The 16169-nt window shown below is 38.5% G+C and overlaps 1 protein-coding gene across 20 annotated transcripts in view; it reads left to right on the top strand.

Annotated features, from left to right (window-relative positions):
- kst (spectrin beta chain, non-erythrocytic 5 kst) overlaps positions 1–16169 on the top strand; it is a 281464-nt gene that overhangs the window by 202356 nt on the left and 62939 nt on the right. For all 20 annotated transcript variants that reach the window (XR_011716398.1, XM_071691174.1, XM_071691185.1 and 17 more), the window contains 11 exons: positions 31–255; positions 2450–2632; positions 4916–5088; positions 5241–5467; positions 6542–6729; positions 10149–10351; positions 10603–11116; positions 11377–11508; positions 11814–11948; positions 13813–14227; positions 15968–16101. Coding sequence is in view for 19 of the 20 variants with exons in the window: in XM_071691174.1 (XP_071547275.1) it covers positions 31–255; positions 2450–2632; positions 4916–5088; positions 5241–5467; positions 6542–6729; positions 10149–10351; positions 10603–11116; positions 11377–11508; positions 11814–11948; positions 13813–14227; positions 15968–16101 (2529 nt within the window). In the remaining variant the exon portion in view is untranslated. The remainder of the gene's footprint in view (positions 1–30; positions 256–2449; positions 2633–4915; positions 5089–5240; positions 5468–6541; positions 6730–10148; positions 10352–10602; positions 11117–11376; positions 11509–11813; positions 11949–13812; positions 14228–15967; positions 16102–16169) is intronic.

The raw sequence follows: 16169 nt of genomic DNA on the forward strand, positions 1-16169 counted from the left end.
ACTCTGTAGTAATCATTTATCTCTCAACAGTCTCGTGATCTAATCAGTTGGTCTAGTGATTTGCGAACAACTATGAAGGCTGAGGAGAAGGTTAGAGATGCTGCTAGTGCTCAGGGCTTGAAGACAGAGCACGAGCGCATAAAGGCAGAAATTGAAGCTCGGGAGGACGAGTTCAGCAAAGTGGTTGAGGCTGGTGGTAATATGGTTGAAGAACAGCACTATGCAAGTGGTGAGGTCGAAGAAAGAGTAAATAAGGTAGGAAGCTAACATCTAGTTAACAGTCTGCTTTTTGAATTTTTATTTATTAATTTTCAAGAGTCATTTTCTGTGGTTTTGCAAATGCAAGTTATTTGATTTAAATATTGAATATATACTGTATATGAGCACAACAGCTAGAACATACATTACATGAAAAATAGTTGTAAAGATTTTTTTCTACTTTCCTGCATTAAATATATTTCACTGTTTGCATTAAACTTATTTGTGTAAGATTATACTTTGATTATAATTTTTTAAAGTATTACATAATTCAAAAGGAATGACAGTCGGTGTGGTGTAAATCTATATCTGTATGACTTTCCTTTTTCATTACTCAACAGGGAGGCTTCTGAAGAACATGTATACTGAGCTTGTTTTTCTACATCCCTACAGTTGCCTCAGTTAATTTACCATATGTATATTCTGTCCCACAAAGATAGTCTTTTATCCTTATTGCATGTGGTACAGTGTCAAATTCTTTCTCGCAGTGTAGGTACAGACAATCTGCCTAACCTTCCTCTTTTTCTAAGACAAAGCTTACACTCTCAGAGAAATCTAAGGTTCAATATGCATGACCTCATTTCCTCAAAACCCTTTTTCACTTAGGTAATTTCTCCTCTTTTGAAAGTCATCCATTTGCTTTCTGATTATTTTATGTGGATGGTATTGCAGTGGAATTTATTAAAAAAGGGGGTGACTGTATTGTTGACTGGTTGGTAAGGTTATTTAATGTATGTATGACTCATGGTGAGGTGCCTGAGGATTGGCGGAATGCGTGCATAGTGCCATTGTACAAAGGCAAAGGGGATAAGAGTGAGTGCTCAAATTACAGAGGTATAAGTTTGTTGAGTATTCCTGGTAAATTATATGGGAGGGTATTGATTGAGAGGGTGAAGGCATGTACAGAGCATCAGATTGGGGAAGAGCAGTGTGGTTTCAGAAGTGGTAGAGGATGTGTGGATCAGGTGTTTGCTTTGAAGAATGTATGTGAGAAATACTTAGAAAAGCAAATGGATTTGTATGTAGCATTTATGGATCTGGAGAAGGCATATGATAGAGTTGATAGAGATGCTCTGTGGAAGGTATTAAGAATATATGGTGTGGGAGGAAAGTTGTTAGAAGCAGTGAAAAGTTTTTATCGAGGATGTAAGGCATGTGTACGTGTAGGAAGAGAGGAAAGTGATTGGTTCTCAGTGAATGTAGGTTTGCGGCAGGGGTGTGTGATGTCTCCATGGTTGTTTAATTTGTTTATGGATGGGGCTGTTAGGGAGGTAAATGCAAGAGTTTTGGAAAGAGGGGCAAGTATGAAGTCTGTTGGGGATGAGAGAGCTTGGGAAGTGAGTCAGTTGTTGTTCGCTGATGATACAGCGCTGGTGGCTGATTCATGTGAGAAACTGCAGAAGCTGGTGACTGAGTTTGGAAAAGTGTGTGGAAGAAGAAAGTTAAGAGTAAATGTGAATAAGAGCAAGGTTATTAGGTACAGTAGGGTTGAGGGTCAAGTCAATTGGGAGGTGAGTTTGAATGGAGAAAAACTGGAGGAAGTGAAGTGTTTTAGATATCTGGGAGTGGATCTGTCAGCGGATGGAACCATGGAAGCGGAAGTGGATCATAGGGTGGGGGAGGGGGCGAAAATCCTGGGGGCCTTGAAGAATGTGTGGAAGTCAAGAACATTATCTCGGAAAGCAAAAATGGGTATGTTTGAAGGAATAGTGGTTCCAACAATGTTGTATGGTTGCGAGGCGTGGGCTATGGATAGAGTTGTGCGCAGGAGGATGGATGTGCTGGAAATGAGATGTTTGAGGACAATGTGTGGTGTGAGGTGGTTTGATCGAGTGAGTAACGTAAGGGTAAGAGAGATGTGTGGAAATAAAAAGAGCGTGGTTGAGAGAGCAGAAGAGGGTGTTTTGAAGTGGTTTGGGCACATGGAGAGGATGAGTGAGGAAAGATTGACCAAGAGGATATATGTGTCGGAGGTGGAGGGAACAAGGAGAAGAGGGAGACCAAATTGGAGGTGGAAAGATGGAGTGAAAAAGATTTTGTGTGATCGGGGCCTGAACATGCAGGAGGGTGAAAGGAGGGCAAGGAATAGAGTGAATTGGAGCGATGTGGTATACCGGGGTTGACGTGCTGTCAGTGGATTGAAGCAAGGCATGTGAAGCGTACAAGGAAATAATTTCATGAAAAATTTCAGGTTCTTGAGGAACGAAATCAGCTACATGCAGCATGGCAGCACAAGAAGGTTTACCTTGATCAGTTGATTGACTTGCAGTTTTTCTTACGAGATGCTAAACAGCTTGACACCATCAGTGGTACCCAAGAAGCTGCTCTTTCATCTGCTGATTTTGGAACAACTGTTGAACAAGTAGATGCCCAGGTAAGCAGTTTAAAAGTTGTAAAAATCTTTGGTTGCAAGTTTAGTATTATATTGTTAGAAAGAGATATTAGAATTTTGAGAGACATGAACATGTTAACAATTAATGGGAATGGTTTTCAGCTGATTTCTCTCATCTCAAAGTAAGTTATATTCAGGTTATATTAGAAGTGGTAACAAGAAAAGGAACTGAGAATGAAACTTTTTAAGATTATACTTAAAAGGTTTGAAGTGTCTAAGTACCCAATGAATGAATGGATTGATTGAGATTGAGATAGTTATTGGTGTTTTGGGGAAAATTGCACATATGGAACAGCATATTAGCATTAAGAAAGTTTGAGCAAAAGTAATTAAAGAACAGGATGGAAATACTCCTTACAACCTCCTTTGTTTGTTATTTTACTGTAACCTTTTAAGTTATGCCACAAACAAATGTCTTTGATTGGCACCACTCATTACAGTTCCAAAAATTAGATAAGAGTAGTTGTCAGGAACAATGAGGTAGAAGGATTAGACATAAACATTAAGTAGTTTGATTGGAGAAAAACTGGAGGAAGTGAAGTGTTTTAGATATCTGGGAGTGGATTTGGCAGCGGATGGAACTATGGAAACGGAAGTGAATCATGGAGTGGGGGAGGGGGTGAAAATTCTGGGAGCATTGAAGAATGTGTGGAAGTCGAGAACATTATCTCGGAAAGCAAAAATGGGTATGTTTGAAGGAATAGTGGTTCCAACAATGTTATATGGTTGCAAGGCATGGGCTATGGATAGAGTTGTGTGGAGGAGGGTGGATGTGCTGGAAATGAGATGCTTGAGGACAATACGTGGTGTGAGGTGGTTTGATCGAGTAAGTAATAATAGGGTCAGAGAGATGTGTGGTAATAAAAAGAGTGTGGTTGAGAGAGCAGAGGATGGTGTTTTGAAATGGTTTGGTCACATGGAGAGAATGAGTGAGGAAAGATTGACCAAGAGGATATATGCATCAGAGGTGGAGGGAATGAGGAGACTTGGGAGACCAAATTGGAGGTGGAAAGATGGAGTGAAAAAGATTTTGAGTGATCGGGGCCTGAACATGCAGGAGGGTGAAAGGCATGCAAGGAATAGAGTGAATTGGAACGATGTGGTATACTGGGGTAGACGTGTTGTCAATGGATTGAACCAGGGCATGTGAAGCGTCTGGGGTAAACCATGGAAAGTTCTTTGGGGCCTGGATGTGGAAAGGGAGCTGTGGTTTTGGTGCATTATTACATGATGGCTAGAGACTGAGTGTGAACGAATGTGGCCTTTGTTATCTTTTCCTAGCGCTACCTCGCGTGTGTGTGGGGGAGGGGGTTGTTATTTCATGTGTGGCAGGGTGGCGATGGGAATGAATAAAGGCAGACAGTATGAATTGTGTACATGTGTATATATATATTTGTCTGTGTGTGTATATATATGTATACTTTAAGATGTATAGGTATGTATACTTGCATGTGTGGATGTGTATGTATATACATGTGTATGTGGGTGGGTTGAGCCATTCTTTTGTCTGTTTCCTTGTGCTACCTATCTAACGCAGGAGACAGTGACAAAGCAAAATGAATAAATAAATAAGATTAAGTAGTTGATAGGAACATCAGGCAGAAGCATTAGGTAAAGGTAAGCAATAGGGACATGAGGTAGGAACCTCTGCACTGCAGTTGTGCTCTACCAGTTGCATGTTAAGGGTGAGGCACAAAAGGCTAAGAAGTGACACTAAAGTTCACTTGTTATGGAAACTCTTGCTCTGACCACCCCCTTGAGGAAGTTCTAGGAGGGAACAGGTAGCAGAAATATAGGTAAATAGATAGTCGGTTGTTGCAACAGAAGACAGTCTCATTAAAGAACCTCTTGCTTCAAAGAAGTCCATCCTGTCCTTGCTGCTGAGTGTAGTTCAGCTGTGGAACTGCAGGACCCAAAGTAGATCCTGTAGTAATACAGGACCCTCTCTGAAAGGGTTCCTGGGAAAATTATGAATATAATAATGCACTTGATTCACTTACAACATGTGCAATGGAGTTAAAGGTGATCAATTGATATTTGCAGTTTATTTAGATGTCTGGTATCATTTACTGTTAGTATTTTTGAAATATTCCCAGTATAAGGCTTGTGTATTTGTTTCTCCTCCTCTTGATGGTAATTGGGATATAGATATAAAAGTAATGCCAACTTTTTGGGTATGAATGTGACACGCATCTCTATATGATTGTTTCACTTTATGTCTTCAGTGAAAACATTCATTCAAAATTTCTTCATGCTTCTTTACAGGTAAAGAAACATGACGCCTTTGAAAAATTAGTCTATGCTCAAGATGAGAAGCTAGAAACCTTGAAAAACCATGGATCAAAACTTATTGAGCAAAATCATTTTGATTCTCCAAACATCAAGAAACGCGTTGATGAAGTTGTCATGAGAAGGGCAAGAGTCAAAGAGAGCACAAGGTAAAGAAGGCAGATGTAAAAGTTTTATATCTAACTTCATGATTACATCCAATCCAACTTAGCTGTTTTACTCTACTCAGTGAGTTTGAAATTGTAATGAAAATTTAAATGACCGTTGCTGCATTACTTAGAATATTTATATTTGTTTTCAGAGCTCGGAAACGCCATCTAGAAGATGCACATCTTCATGCACAATTTATCAGAGATGTTAGTGATGCTAATATGTGGATTGATGAAAAGGCAAACCACTTAGAGGCAGAGCGTCTCAAAGGAGAAGTCACAAGCTTTGAAGATAAAGTAAGAAAGCTACAGAAACATCAGGCATTCATGGCTGAGCTTCAAGCTCATGAGTGTAGCATCAAGGAAATTACAGAGAAAGGTGAGAAAAAAAGCTGAAAGTAGTTTTTTAGTATTTACCTGAGTTGCAAACATAAAAACATATTTGTTGATGCTGGGAGTAACAGTCAAAAACTCAGCCTTCCAACCAAATGTGGTTACGTCACCATTACATATTAAGTTGCTGGATAAGGTGGAAGCCTTTCTTAGGGTATGGGTGTGGGATGGTGTTTCACTAGTGAGTAGTGAAACTAAACTTTCACCATTAGTTTGTTTCTTACTAAACTAGCATTAAACACCATCCCACACCCATACCCTAAGAGAGGCTTCCACCTTATCCAAGCAAAGACGTGTCTATTCGGTTTGTCCAAATTTTGAGTAGGATATCCTTATTTTTTTAGATGTGATTCCTCATTGAGGAATGATGTGATATAATATGATGAGAAGAGTCACATCTTCATGTAAGTATAATATAGTGCATGTCCATCCTTCCATCTCCAATTTTTTTCTTCCACTTATCCTTGTCCCCTCCAATTCTGATACATGTATCATCTTTGTCAACTTCTCCTCGCTCATTCTCTCCCTATGTCTAAACCAATTCACTGCACCCTCTTCTGCTCTCTCAGCCACACTCTTTTCCATACCACATCTGTCTTTATCCCTTTTATTATGCACTCTATTAAACCACGTCACACCACATATTTTCCTCAAACATTTCATTTCCAACTTTTCCAGTTTTCTCCACACAACCTCATTTATAGCTTATGCCTCACATCCGTACACCATTGTTGGGACTACTATATCGGTAAACAATAACTTTTTTTAGCCTTCCAGGTAATGACCTCTCTTTCCAAACATTCTTCAATATTCCCAGAACCCTCACCCACCCTATGAGTTGCTTCCATTTCCAGGGTTCCATTTTCTGCTGTGTCCACTCCCAGGTATCTAAAACAAAATGCATCCTCCAAGTTTTCTCCTTTCAGACACCTCTTGTTTCCTCCACCTCTGACACATAAATCCTCTTTGTCAACCTTTCCTCAATCATTCTCTCCATATGTCCAAACCATTTCAACACACCCTCTTCAGTTCTCTCAAAAATTCCATTTTTATGTGACAGGAGAAATGTTGGTAAACAAACAGCACAAGTCATCAGCACAAGTGAAAGATGAAGTGGACATGCTTGTAGAACGATGGACACAACTTGTATTAGATGCAGAGAATCACTCACGTGGCCTAGAGGAAGCTCAGGACATCTTGGAGTTCAATACACAAGTGGAGAAAGTGGATGCTTGGATTAGAGATAAGGTAAACCTTTAATGGGATCTATCAGAATCCTAATGATACTTCTTTAACTCAAGAAAGGTCAGCAAGTATATTTCTATCATTCCTTCTTTCTCATATGGTTGCTATTTACTCACTCAGCTTCTTTCTCTGTTCCTTCTTTTGGAAACTGATGCAGAAGGGGAGGATTTCCAGCCCCCCACACCTCTTAGTTGCCTTGTGCAACAAATAACATTTGCATATGATGCAAACATATTCAGGGTGGAGTCCACACCTTTAGGCTAGACAGTCAGATAGATTAAGACAATGGTTCCTGACTTGGGGGGGGGGGGAAATCTTTCTGGAGAGGCATTTCAGATTTCATTGGAGGGCATAAAGTGGTCAACGTTTCTGACTTAAAAATCTTTAGTCCTAATTTCTCTTATTTATAATTACCCCAAGACTGATTGACTGATTTTTGTGAAAGAGTCCTGATGTTAGTCAGGACCTTTCTGAAGGCTCCTGCAGTTCAGAGCTGAGCTTCATTCAGTTGCGGGGAATGTAGGCTCCTTGAGAGAGAAAGATCTTTGGTAAGACATTACTCTGAATAATACAGCCTCACCAAAGGTGACTTTTCACTTGAGGTGTAACCTCTTATGGGAAAAGCCTGGTGATGCTTATATTCCCAATGAAATTCATTGGTAATTTAATTGGCGTGGCAGCTTCAGGCAGGGATAACTTGCCATCTGTCACCTTAGCTTCTTTTGATATTGCCAGAGAAGCCATCCTATTTAAAGCCATAATTGACCAGTTGGTCAGCAAATGTTTCATGAGAAGGTTCAGTTCTCTCCCAAGTTTGAGCATAGTGCTTCAGTTTTGTTTTTCAAGTAGCTTTTTCAATCAAATACTGTAATTCTGTAGATGTTAGAGAATTTTTTATCCAAGATGCTTTTATATTTTTTGGATGTAATTATTTGAAGAACGGTGTATTTTACTTCAGGATGGTAGATAGGCTTGCTTTATTTTCTAATTTTGGTTTGTATTTTTATTGCTTCATTATGAGATGATTCTCTGCCTGTGGTCATTGTTAAGTGTGTGTATTGTCATATTTTTTAGATGAAAATATGCAAAAAAAACTCCTCGGTATTAGCCTAACTTTTGTACTGTAATTAGATTTTTCCAAGGAATGAGGCTACTGCTTGTTTTTATGTTTCTTGGCATTTTATGCTGATAGTTGTTGTCATTTCTGTGTTTCTATTGTGGCATATTGTTTTCGTTTCTTCAATTTTTAACCAAGATGTAGTGTAGTGACACTTTGTTGTGTTTTGCCAGTTGTCATACTGGTTTGTAGATATTTTCTCTCACTGTATTTTCATTGTTTCCCCAGTTGTAATTGCCATGGCATGGTTCGTTTCCCAGGGATAACACCTTTTCATTAAGATCCCATGTTTTGTGTGTTAGTAATTGTTCTTGTTGGTTTTGGGTTGTTTTCATGTTGTTTGGTGGAATTATTTTGTGTGTATTTTTATTGCATATGACTTCCTTCCCTTTCCAGTACTAGGATCTTCATTTTGTTCACATTTACTTTCAGAGCTGGCTTACCATCCAGTCTGTTTCTGATGTAGCTAACAACATAGCATCTTAAGCATACGACTGTAGCAACTTAGAATTCAAAGCTATCCCATCTTGCAGCTAATATTTCAAAACTACCTTTTTTTTTTCTTTTCAACTCCTCTTTCCTGTCAGTAGACCTTGTAGCCTTACCATTTGATAAAGATATCTCTGTTTACATCATGTAGATGTTAGAGTCTTCTCTAATTGTGTATGTATAGATAATGCATAATTTTGTTTGAATTTGTGAGAGAACTGTATTTTTCATTCATCTTTCTTATTACCTTTTGGCCTTGTACTCTTGATTTATTATTTGTGTTCAAGTGGATTCAGGAAGATTATAGCATTACTGGATTCCACTTGCTTATGATTATGCCTTAAATGAAATGTCACATTTGATGATCTCCATTGGGGTACAATATCATTAATGAATTTTTCACTTCAAAGGAGTCCATTCTTTCCCTGCTACTGATTGTGGCAGTCTTGAAGCTGCAGGAGCCCCCTTGAGAAGGGGTCTTGGAGTTTTAGGATAGTAAAGGTAATGATATCGATAATTGGAATGTTATAAATGTTCATAATTCAGGTATATGTAGTTTTTTACAATCTTGAAGCTGCAGGAGTCCCAGGAGAAGGGCATGTTGGGTCATATGACAATATTAATAATTTATTATTTTTATTATTTTGCTTTGTCGCTGTCTCCTGCACCTGCGAGGTAGCACAAGGAAACAGACGAAAGAAATGGCCCAACCCACCCCCACACACATGCACGCACACATACATCCACACACTCAAACATACACACCCACACATCCCAACGTACACACATATATACACACACAGACACACACATATACACACATGCACACAATTCACACTGTCTGCCCCTACTCACCCCCATCGCCACCCCACCACACACGGAATAACATCCCCCTCCCCCCTCATGTGCGCGAGGCAGCGCCAGGAAAAGACAACAAAGGCCCCATTCGCTCACACTCAGTCTCCAGCTGTCATGCAATAATGCCCTAAACCACAGCTCCCTTTCCACATCCAGGCCCCATACAACTTTCCATGGTTTACCCCAGACGCTTCACATGCCCTGATTCAATCCATTGACAGCATGTCGACCCCGGTATACCACATCGATCCAATTCACTCTATTCCTTGCCTGCCTTTCTTCCTCCTGCATGTTCAGGCCCCGATCACTCAAAATCTTTTTCTTTCCATCTTTCCACCTCCAATTTGGTCTCCCACTTCTCCTCGTTCCCTCCACCTCTGACACATATATCCTCTTGGTCAATCTTTCCTCACTCATTCTCTCCATGTGCCCAAACCATTTCAAAACACCCTCTTCTGCTCTCTCAACCACGCTCTTTTTATTTCCACACATCTCTCTTACCCTTACATTACTTACTTGATCAAACCACCTCACACCACTTATTGTCCTCAGACATCTCATTTCCAGCACATCCACCCTCCTGTGCACAACTCTATCCATAGCCCACGCCTCGCAACCATACAACATTGTTGGAACCACTATTCCTTCAAACATACCCATTTTTGCTTTCCGAGGTAATGTTCTCGACTTCCACACATTCTTCAAGGCTCCCAGGATTTTCGCCCCCTCCTCCACCCTATGATTTACTTCTGCTTCCATAGTTCCATCCGCTGCCAGATCCACTCCCAGATATCTAAAACACTTTACTTCCTCCAGTTTTTCTCCATTCAAACTTACCTCCCAATTGACATGTTTATATTTATAGTATTATATTTCCTCAAAGATAGAGTTGACATGGATAATTGCTGATGTGTAAAGTGGTTCAATTATTTATATAAGTTGATTTTTACTCTTTCAGGAAATGATGGTGCAAGTAGGAGATCTTGGGAAGGATTATGAGCACTGCATGGCTTTACACAGAAAGCTGGATGATGTTGACTCTGATATGCGAGTGGATGATGCACGCTTTACAAATATCAACAGACTAGCAGATAAAATCATCAAGCAGGGATGTGAGGATAACAAGGCTGTTCAGCAAAGGAAAAATGAGTTAAACCACAAGTAAGGACAAAGGTTTTCTTTTATAAATGATTAGCTTCATTATTTAACTTTATTAGAATACAGAAAAGCATTGATTTGGTTGTCCAGTGAGTTTGTACAAGTATTGAGAAACTCTGCACTGAAAAGTTGATGCACAGTTTTTTTAACCAAATTGCCTTTCCTAATTCAACAAAGTAGCTTTAGGAATTTATAAGCACCCAGTCTCAAGCTGTCAGCGAAAACCAATAAATATTTTAAAACTTCTTTTACAGGTGGCAAGCACTCAAAGGAGCTATTGATAGATATCGTTCTGACTTAGCGGGTGCCTTAGAAATTCATGCTTTTAATAGGGATGTAGATGACACTAAGGATCGCATTAGTGAAAAGGCAGTTATCATAGCCAGTGAAGACACTGGTAAAGATCTTGCACAGGTGGAAACTCTTCAGAGGAAGCAAGAAACAATTATTCGTGATATGTCAGCAATTGAAAAGAAGATAAAACAACATGAGAAGGATGCACACAACCTTGCTAGAAAATACTCAGACATGAAGGACCCAATCCTAAAGAAACAGGCTGAAGTATTGGAAGCTTGGTCTAGACTTTGTGATGGTTCACACGGGAGAAAAGAAAAGTTAACTTTGTCATATACCTTACATAAATTTCAAGCTGACCTAAGGGAACTAGAAAGATGGGGTGAAGATATTGTGAGCCGAATGAATGCATCACCACTTCCAAGCAACACTGCTGAAGCTGAGATGCTACTGCAGAGCCACCAGGAAAGAAAGGTACTACTTTATTTAACTTGTTTCACCAATCTGTGTTTTTCTTTGTTCATAGAAAATGTTTCACCAGTCTTTGTTTTTCTTTTTTGGAATGACTTGTTTTACAGATATTCCTCCTCCTCCACCTCCTCCTCCTCAGAATGCAAGTATTTTGGAATAAGAAAGTTTTATGAGTGCATGTTGTATCATTTTCCACTATGGTTAGGAAGGCACTGGTGAAAGATTGCCCTATTCCTTATATAATTTGTCTTAATCCTTTCCAGGCAGAAATTGATGGAAGAAAAGAAATATTTAAAGCTCTGCATCAGTTTGGAAAGAAACTCATTGCTGATGATCATTTTGCAAAGCAGTCTATACAACAGTACTTGGAAACCTTATCAGAAGTAGAGAGCAAGGTAAGACTACTGACCGTTTTTGATTGTGTTTCATGCCATCAGTTGAACTTTACATCCTTTCCTCATGAAAACCAGTGATACAGCATTGATGTAAGGTAAATGCCGTGGAACAGATGTAATGTTTAGCAGTCATAGGATTGTACATTAATTGCTTGCATAAGCTGAGTTGATTATATATGATATTTGGTGTTCCACCTCATTGATAGATCTTAGAAATATGAAATTTGCTTTTCAGAGTGTATATAATTTCTTAAATGTATATAATTTCATAAATGCAGTATAAAAGTTTTTACTCTTTCCCTCAGGTTATTGAGTCATGGACTGAAAGGCAGAAAGTTTTAACACAAGCCCATCAGCTTCAGGTTTTCTTAGAAATGACTGAGCAAGCAAACTCATGGTTGGCCAGTAAGGAAGCCTTCCTCAACAATGATGACCTCGGGGTATGTTGTGTGACTTACCTATTTTGGTATGTTGGCTGACTTAAGTTAAAGACAAGGAATCAGAGAGGAGTAACTGATCATTCAACAGTTGACAAAAAGTTAAAAAGATAACTGTATTAAGGAGAAAGTACAGACAACAGTTAGGGAGCTTTTATGAGGTGTAAGATGGTGAGAAATGAATGCAGTGAAAAGAATGTTTCATAAGATAAGAAGAAAATGTATATGGAAACATTATGAAGAAGACAGAGGATAACCCAAAACTACTATAATTTGGCAGGGGCAGATTATCTGGTTGAGGATAGATAATTAAACTGAAAGACTTGGTGGAAAAGGTCATTGGAATATAGGGGGAAATACATTAGGAATCACCAAAGTATTTTCTCAGTGGAGGACACATTATCCATATTCCTGGAGAGATGGGATGAACTTGACAGGGTAGAAATAGGATATTAGATGTCTTTAAACAGTATAAGACACATGGCCTTGATGGAATATTATTGCCTTATGTACACAAAGAGTTTGCTGAATTATTTGAGAAGTTAATTCATTTGCTAAGAAACTTGATTGATGAGGGATTTTTGTGGAGGAATGGAAGAGAATATGTACCTATTTTCCTGAAAAAATAGGAAAAACAAACTACATCAGTTGTGATTGACATGGTTTGTAAATTATTTGAGATGTTTAAATAACAAGTGGATGAATACTTAAGAAGCTAACCAAATGAAAGACATCATGGGTTCATAAGGAATGGTCGTGCACAATATATGTATATTTCAGAGATAAAGCATTGGCATAGACAAAAGAAATGGGTGCATGGATTGTGTTTTGTAGGAATACATAGAAATGCAAACAACAGCAAACCATTGGATCCTCATGAGGCTGATTATGAAAGTGACCTGATAAGGATGAGGCACTAAAGGCTAAGAAGCAAAAGTGGAGCACACCTGTTGTGGAGATTTTTGCCATGGCCACCCCTTGAGGGAGTTCATAGAGGAAACATGGCAGAGATATGGTTAGATCGGCAAAAGTAAGAGCACTCCTTTTCCATGATAGTATTTGTCACAAAAGTTCTTTTCACCCCATTCGTAGTAATATTTCTTAATCACTTGACCAATCAAGACGAGTTCCTCACAGTTTACATTTACCGTCATAAGTTATGTTTAGATTCTAGACATATTCAAACAACCGACAGCTGCCCCCATTTATGCTTAAAATACTTTAGACAGTTTGCTGTTCATTGAAGTTTGTTTTGGCTTGATTTGTTGTGGATGACCAAAGAGTGAAGCCATGACTACTGCAACTCTGAGGAAGAATTGATAAGAAGGAAACTTTTGTCACCTTTCTTTTCTGGTTTTGTTTTGAATTATAATCCATTTGGATTACTTGTTTTTCATCATATTTTTCTTTAGTTTTTAACCTCATGAGGAATTTTGTTAAGCTTTGTTGTTTACTTTTTTATTATCATTTGATGTTCTTTTCCTCAACATGCCACAGAGAGTAGAAAAAATCTATGAAGTGAGTATGAATGGCCCTTCAGAATTATGGTGTTACTTTGTGCTTACATTGTATGTAGACAAAAGTTTTGCAAGTGTTGTAGAATGAACAAGATGAGATTGACTGTGTATATCTAGATTGAAAAGTAGATTATTATTCTAATATTTATATTGATTTGCTTAATCGTATGTGCTGACAGTGGAAAAGATTAATATAAAAACACATATAGACTTGATTTTTCTTAATTTTGGAAGCTGGTGAACATGAATTTCTAATTTATTAAGATTTGTAAATGCTGGTAAAAGATAAATTATTTGGTTGCTTGATATAGTTTCTGAAGTTCTAGACTGCATTTGTCTTTTATGAATAGGATTCTATGGCATCAGTAGAAGTTCTTATCAAGAAACATGAAAGCTTTGAGAAGACATTTGAAGCTCAGGGAAACAAGATAGAACAACTGGAGGTCTTTGCCAAGGATCTTCTCAAGAATGACCATTATGATAGTGAGGGAATTCAGAGGCGTCTTAAGGTGGTAACAGACAAGAAAGATATTTTAAAGAAGAAAGCCAGAATGCGAGGAGAGAAACTAGAAGAGTCAAAGTCTTTACAGCAGTTCTTAAGAAATATCTATGAAGTGGAGGGATGGATATCTGAGAAGTTGCAGGTTGCATGTGATGAAAGTTATCGAGATCCCACCAATCTACAGTCCAAGATCCAAAAACATGGAGCATTTGAAGCAGAGGTGCTGGCCAACTCAGGGAGAGTCACTGCAGTTACCCATGAAGGTGTGTTTCCTTAAATGTAGCATTGTTTTAGAAATTTATTTCAAAAATCTCTCTGCATTATGTATAATGTAGCATGGTTAGGAACCTGAAGAGATACAGTGACTTCTTAGTGTTAGAGCCCTAATTTATCCCATTTAGGTCAAGCACCCTGTTTCCTGGGAGGATTTTGGAAGGTTATGGGATAACATATGGGTAGCCCTTTGTATGATAGGTATCAGTTTCTTCACACATTGATATGTATTTAAATCTTTCATGTCAGTGCTTTGTATGTACGTACTTACCAATGAATACTCATGGTGTATAATTTTTTTTTACTTGTAAACTTGTTCTGTTTCTTGCTTTAACAAGGTAGTACCAGGAACAGATGAAGTAAAAGCTTCATTTGCTCACGCTCTTTATATATATATATATATACAGAATTGATACATGGCTGTTTCAACAACCAGGATAATACCAACTATTACTCCTCTGAAAGCAGTTACTTCTTATGATCGAGATTCTGCTTTTACCCACTTTTTGATTACCTATCTCTCTATCTATGTCATTATGTGTAATGCACCAAAATCACAGCACCCTTTTTTACATCCAGGCCCCACAGACCTTTCCATTGTTTACCCAGATGCTTCACATTCCCTGGTTTAATCCATTGACAGCATGTCAACCCCGGTATACCACATTGTTCCAATTCACTCTTCACTCTATTCCTTGCACGCCTTTCACTCTCCTGTATGTTCAGGCCCCAATCCTTCAAAATCTTTTTCAATCCATCCTTCCACCTCTAATTTGGTCTCACACTTCTCCTTGTTCCCTCCACCTCTGACGCATACATCCTCTGTCAATCTTTCCTCACTCATTGTCTCCATATGTCCAAACCTCTGTTCTTAATGCTACCTCACTAATGTGGGAAGTCGCGAATATATATATGAAAAATTGAATATGTCCTCTCCTATTTTCATAAGATGGATTAGGCAAAAACAGACCCTAAAGCATTCATAAACATCCTCATCCCATGCCCAGTGTGTAATGGTGAACCATAGATGACCACACATACAAGAACAGCCACATACAAGTGCTCGTACTTTTTAAATTTGCACATTATATTGATTCATTTGAGATCAACATACCCATATCCACCATTTCTATACACAAGATGCCTCTATTGCATCTGACCCCAAATTATTTGAAATATCTCTACCCCTGTCAGTTCTACCTCTCCATCTTTTGCTTTTGATGTACACATATGACTAGGCATGCCTTTGACTTTGCTCATATACATATAGGCCAGTCTGTCATCTTCCATACATTCTACATGACCATACTGTTGTTCAGTTTCACTTGTGACTCTAAAGATCTCACACCACATATCCTTCTTGCATCTTCATTCTTCACTCTTTTTTGTCCTCTTAATTCTGACAGTGCTGTGCATATCACCCATCTCTACTGCTCCTGTTTCTAACCTATCCTGATAAGTATAAACCTGGGTTTCACATTCATACATCGGGACTTCTTTATCCAAGCTTCAGGTGCACACTAAACTTCAGTTATTCATCCACCATAGCTTTCAATGAATTCCAGTTTTTCTTTCTTGCTTGATTCTGCTCTCAACTTTAGCTTTCCCGTTATCAACCTTACTAAATTTTACTTTTGAATATCTGGACTCATCCACAACTTTCAGTTTTTTCTGCTGTGATAATTTATTCAACTTTTGTATTGCGTGCTAAATGCCATAACTCATAATAGGTGAAGAACTCATCACTCGTGGCCATTATGCTGAACAAGAGATTCAGGCTCGGCTAGATGGTCTGGATTCTTTATGGAAGCAGTTGCAAGATTCATCTCAGCTAAAGAAAGATAGACTAAATGAAGCATATCAGGTCAGTTTAAAAACTGTTATTTGACACTGATATGGTGACATTGAATTTATGGGATATTCTGTATGGTT

Source organism: Panulirus ornatus, chromosome 50, assembly GCF_036320965.1.
Source record: "Panulirus ornatus isolate Po-2019 chromosome 50, ASM3632096v1, whole genome shotgun sequence".
Lineage (NCBI taxonomy): Eukaryota > Metazoa > Arthropoda > Malacostraca > Decapoda > Palinuridae > Panulirus > Panulirus ornatus.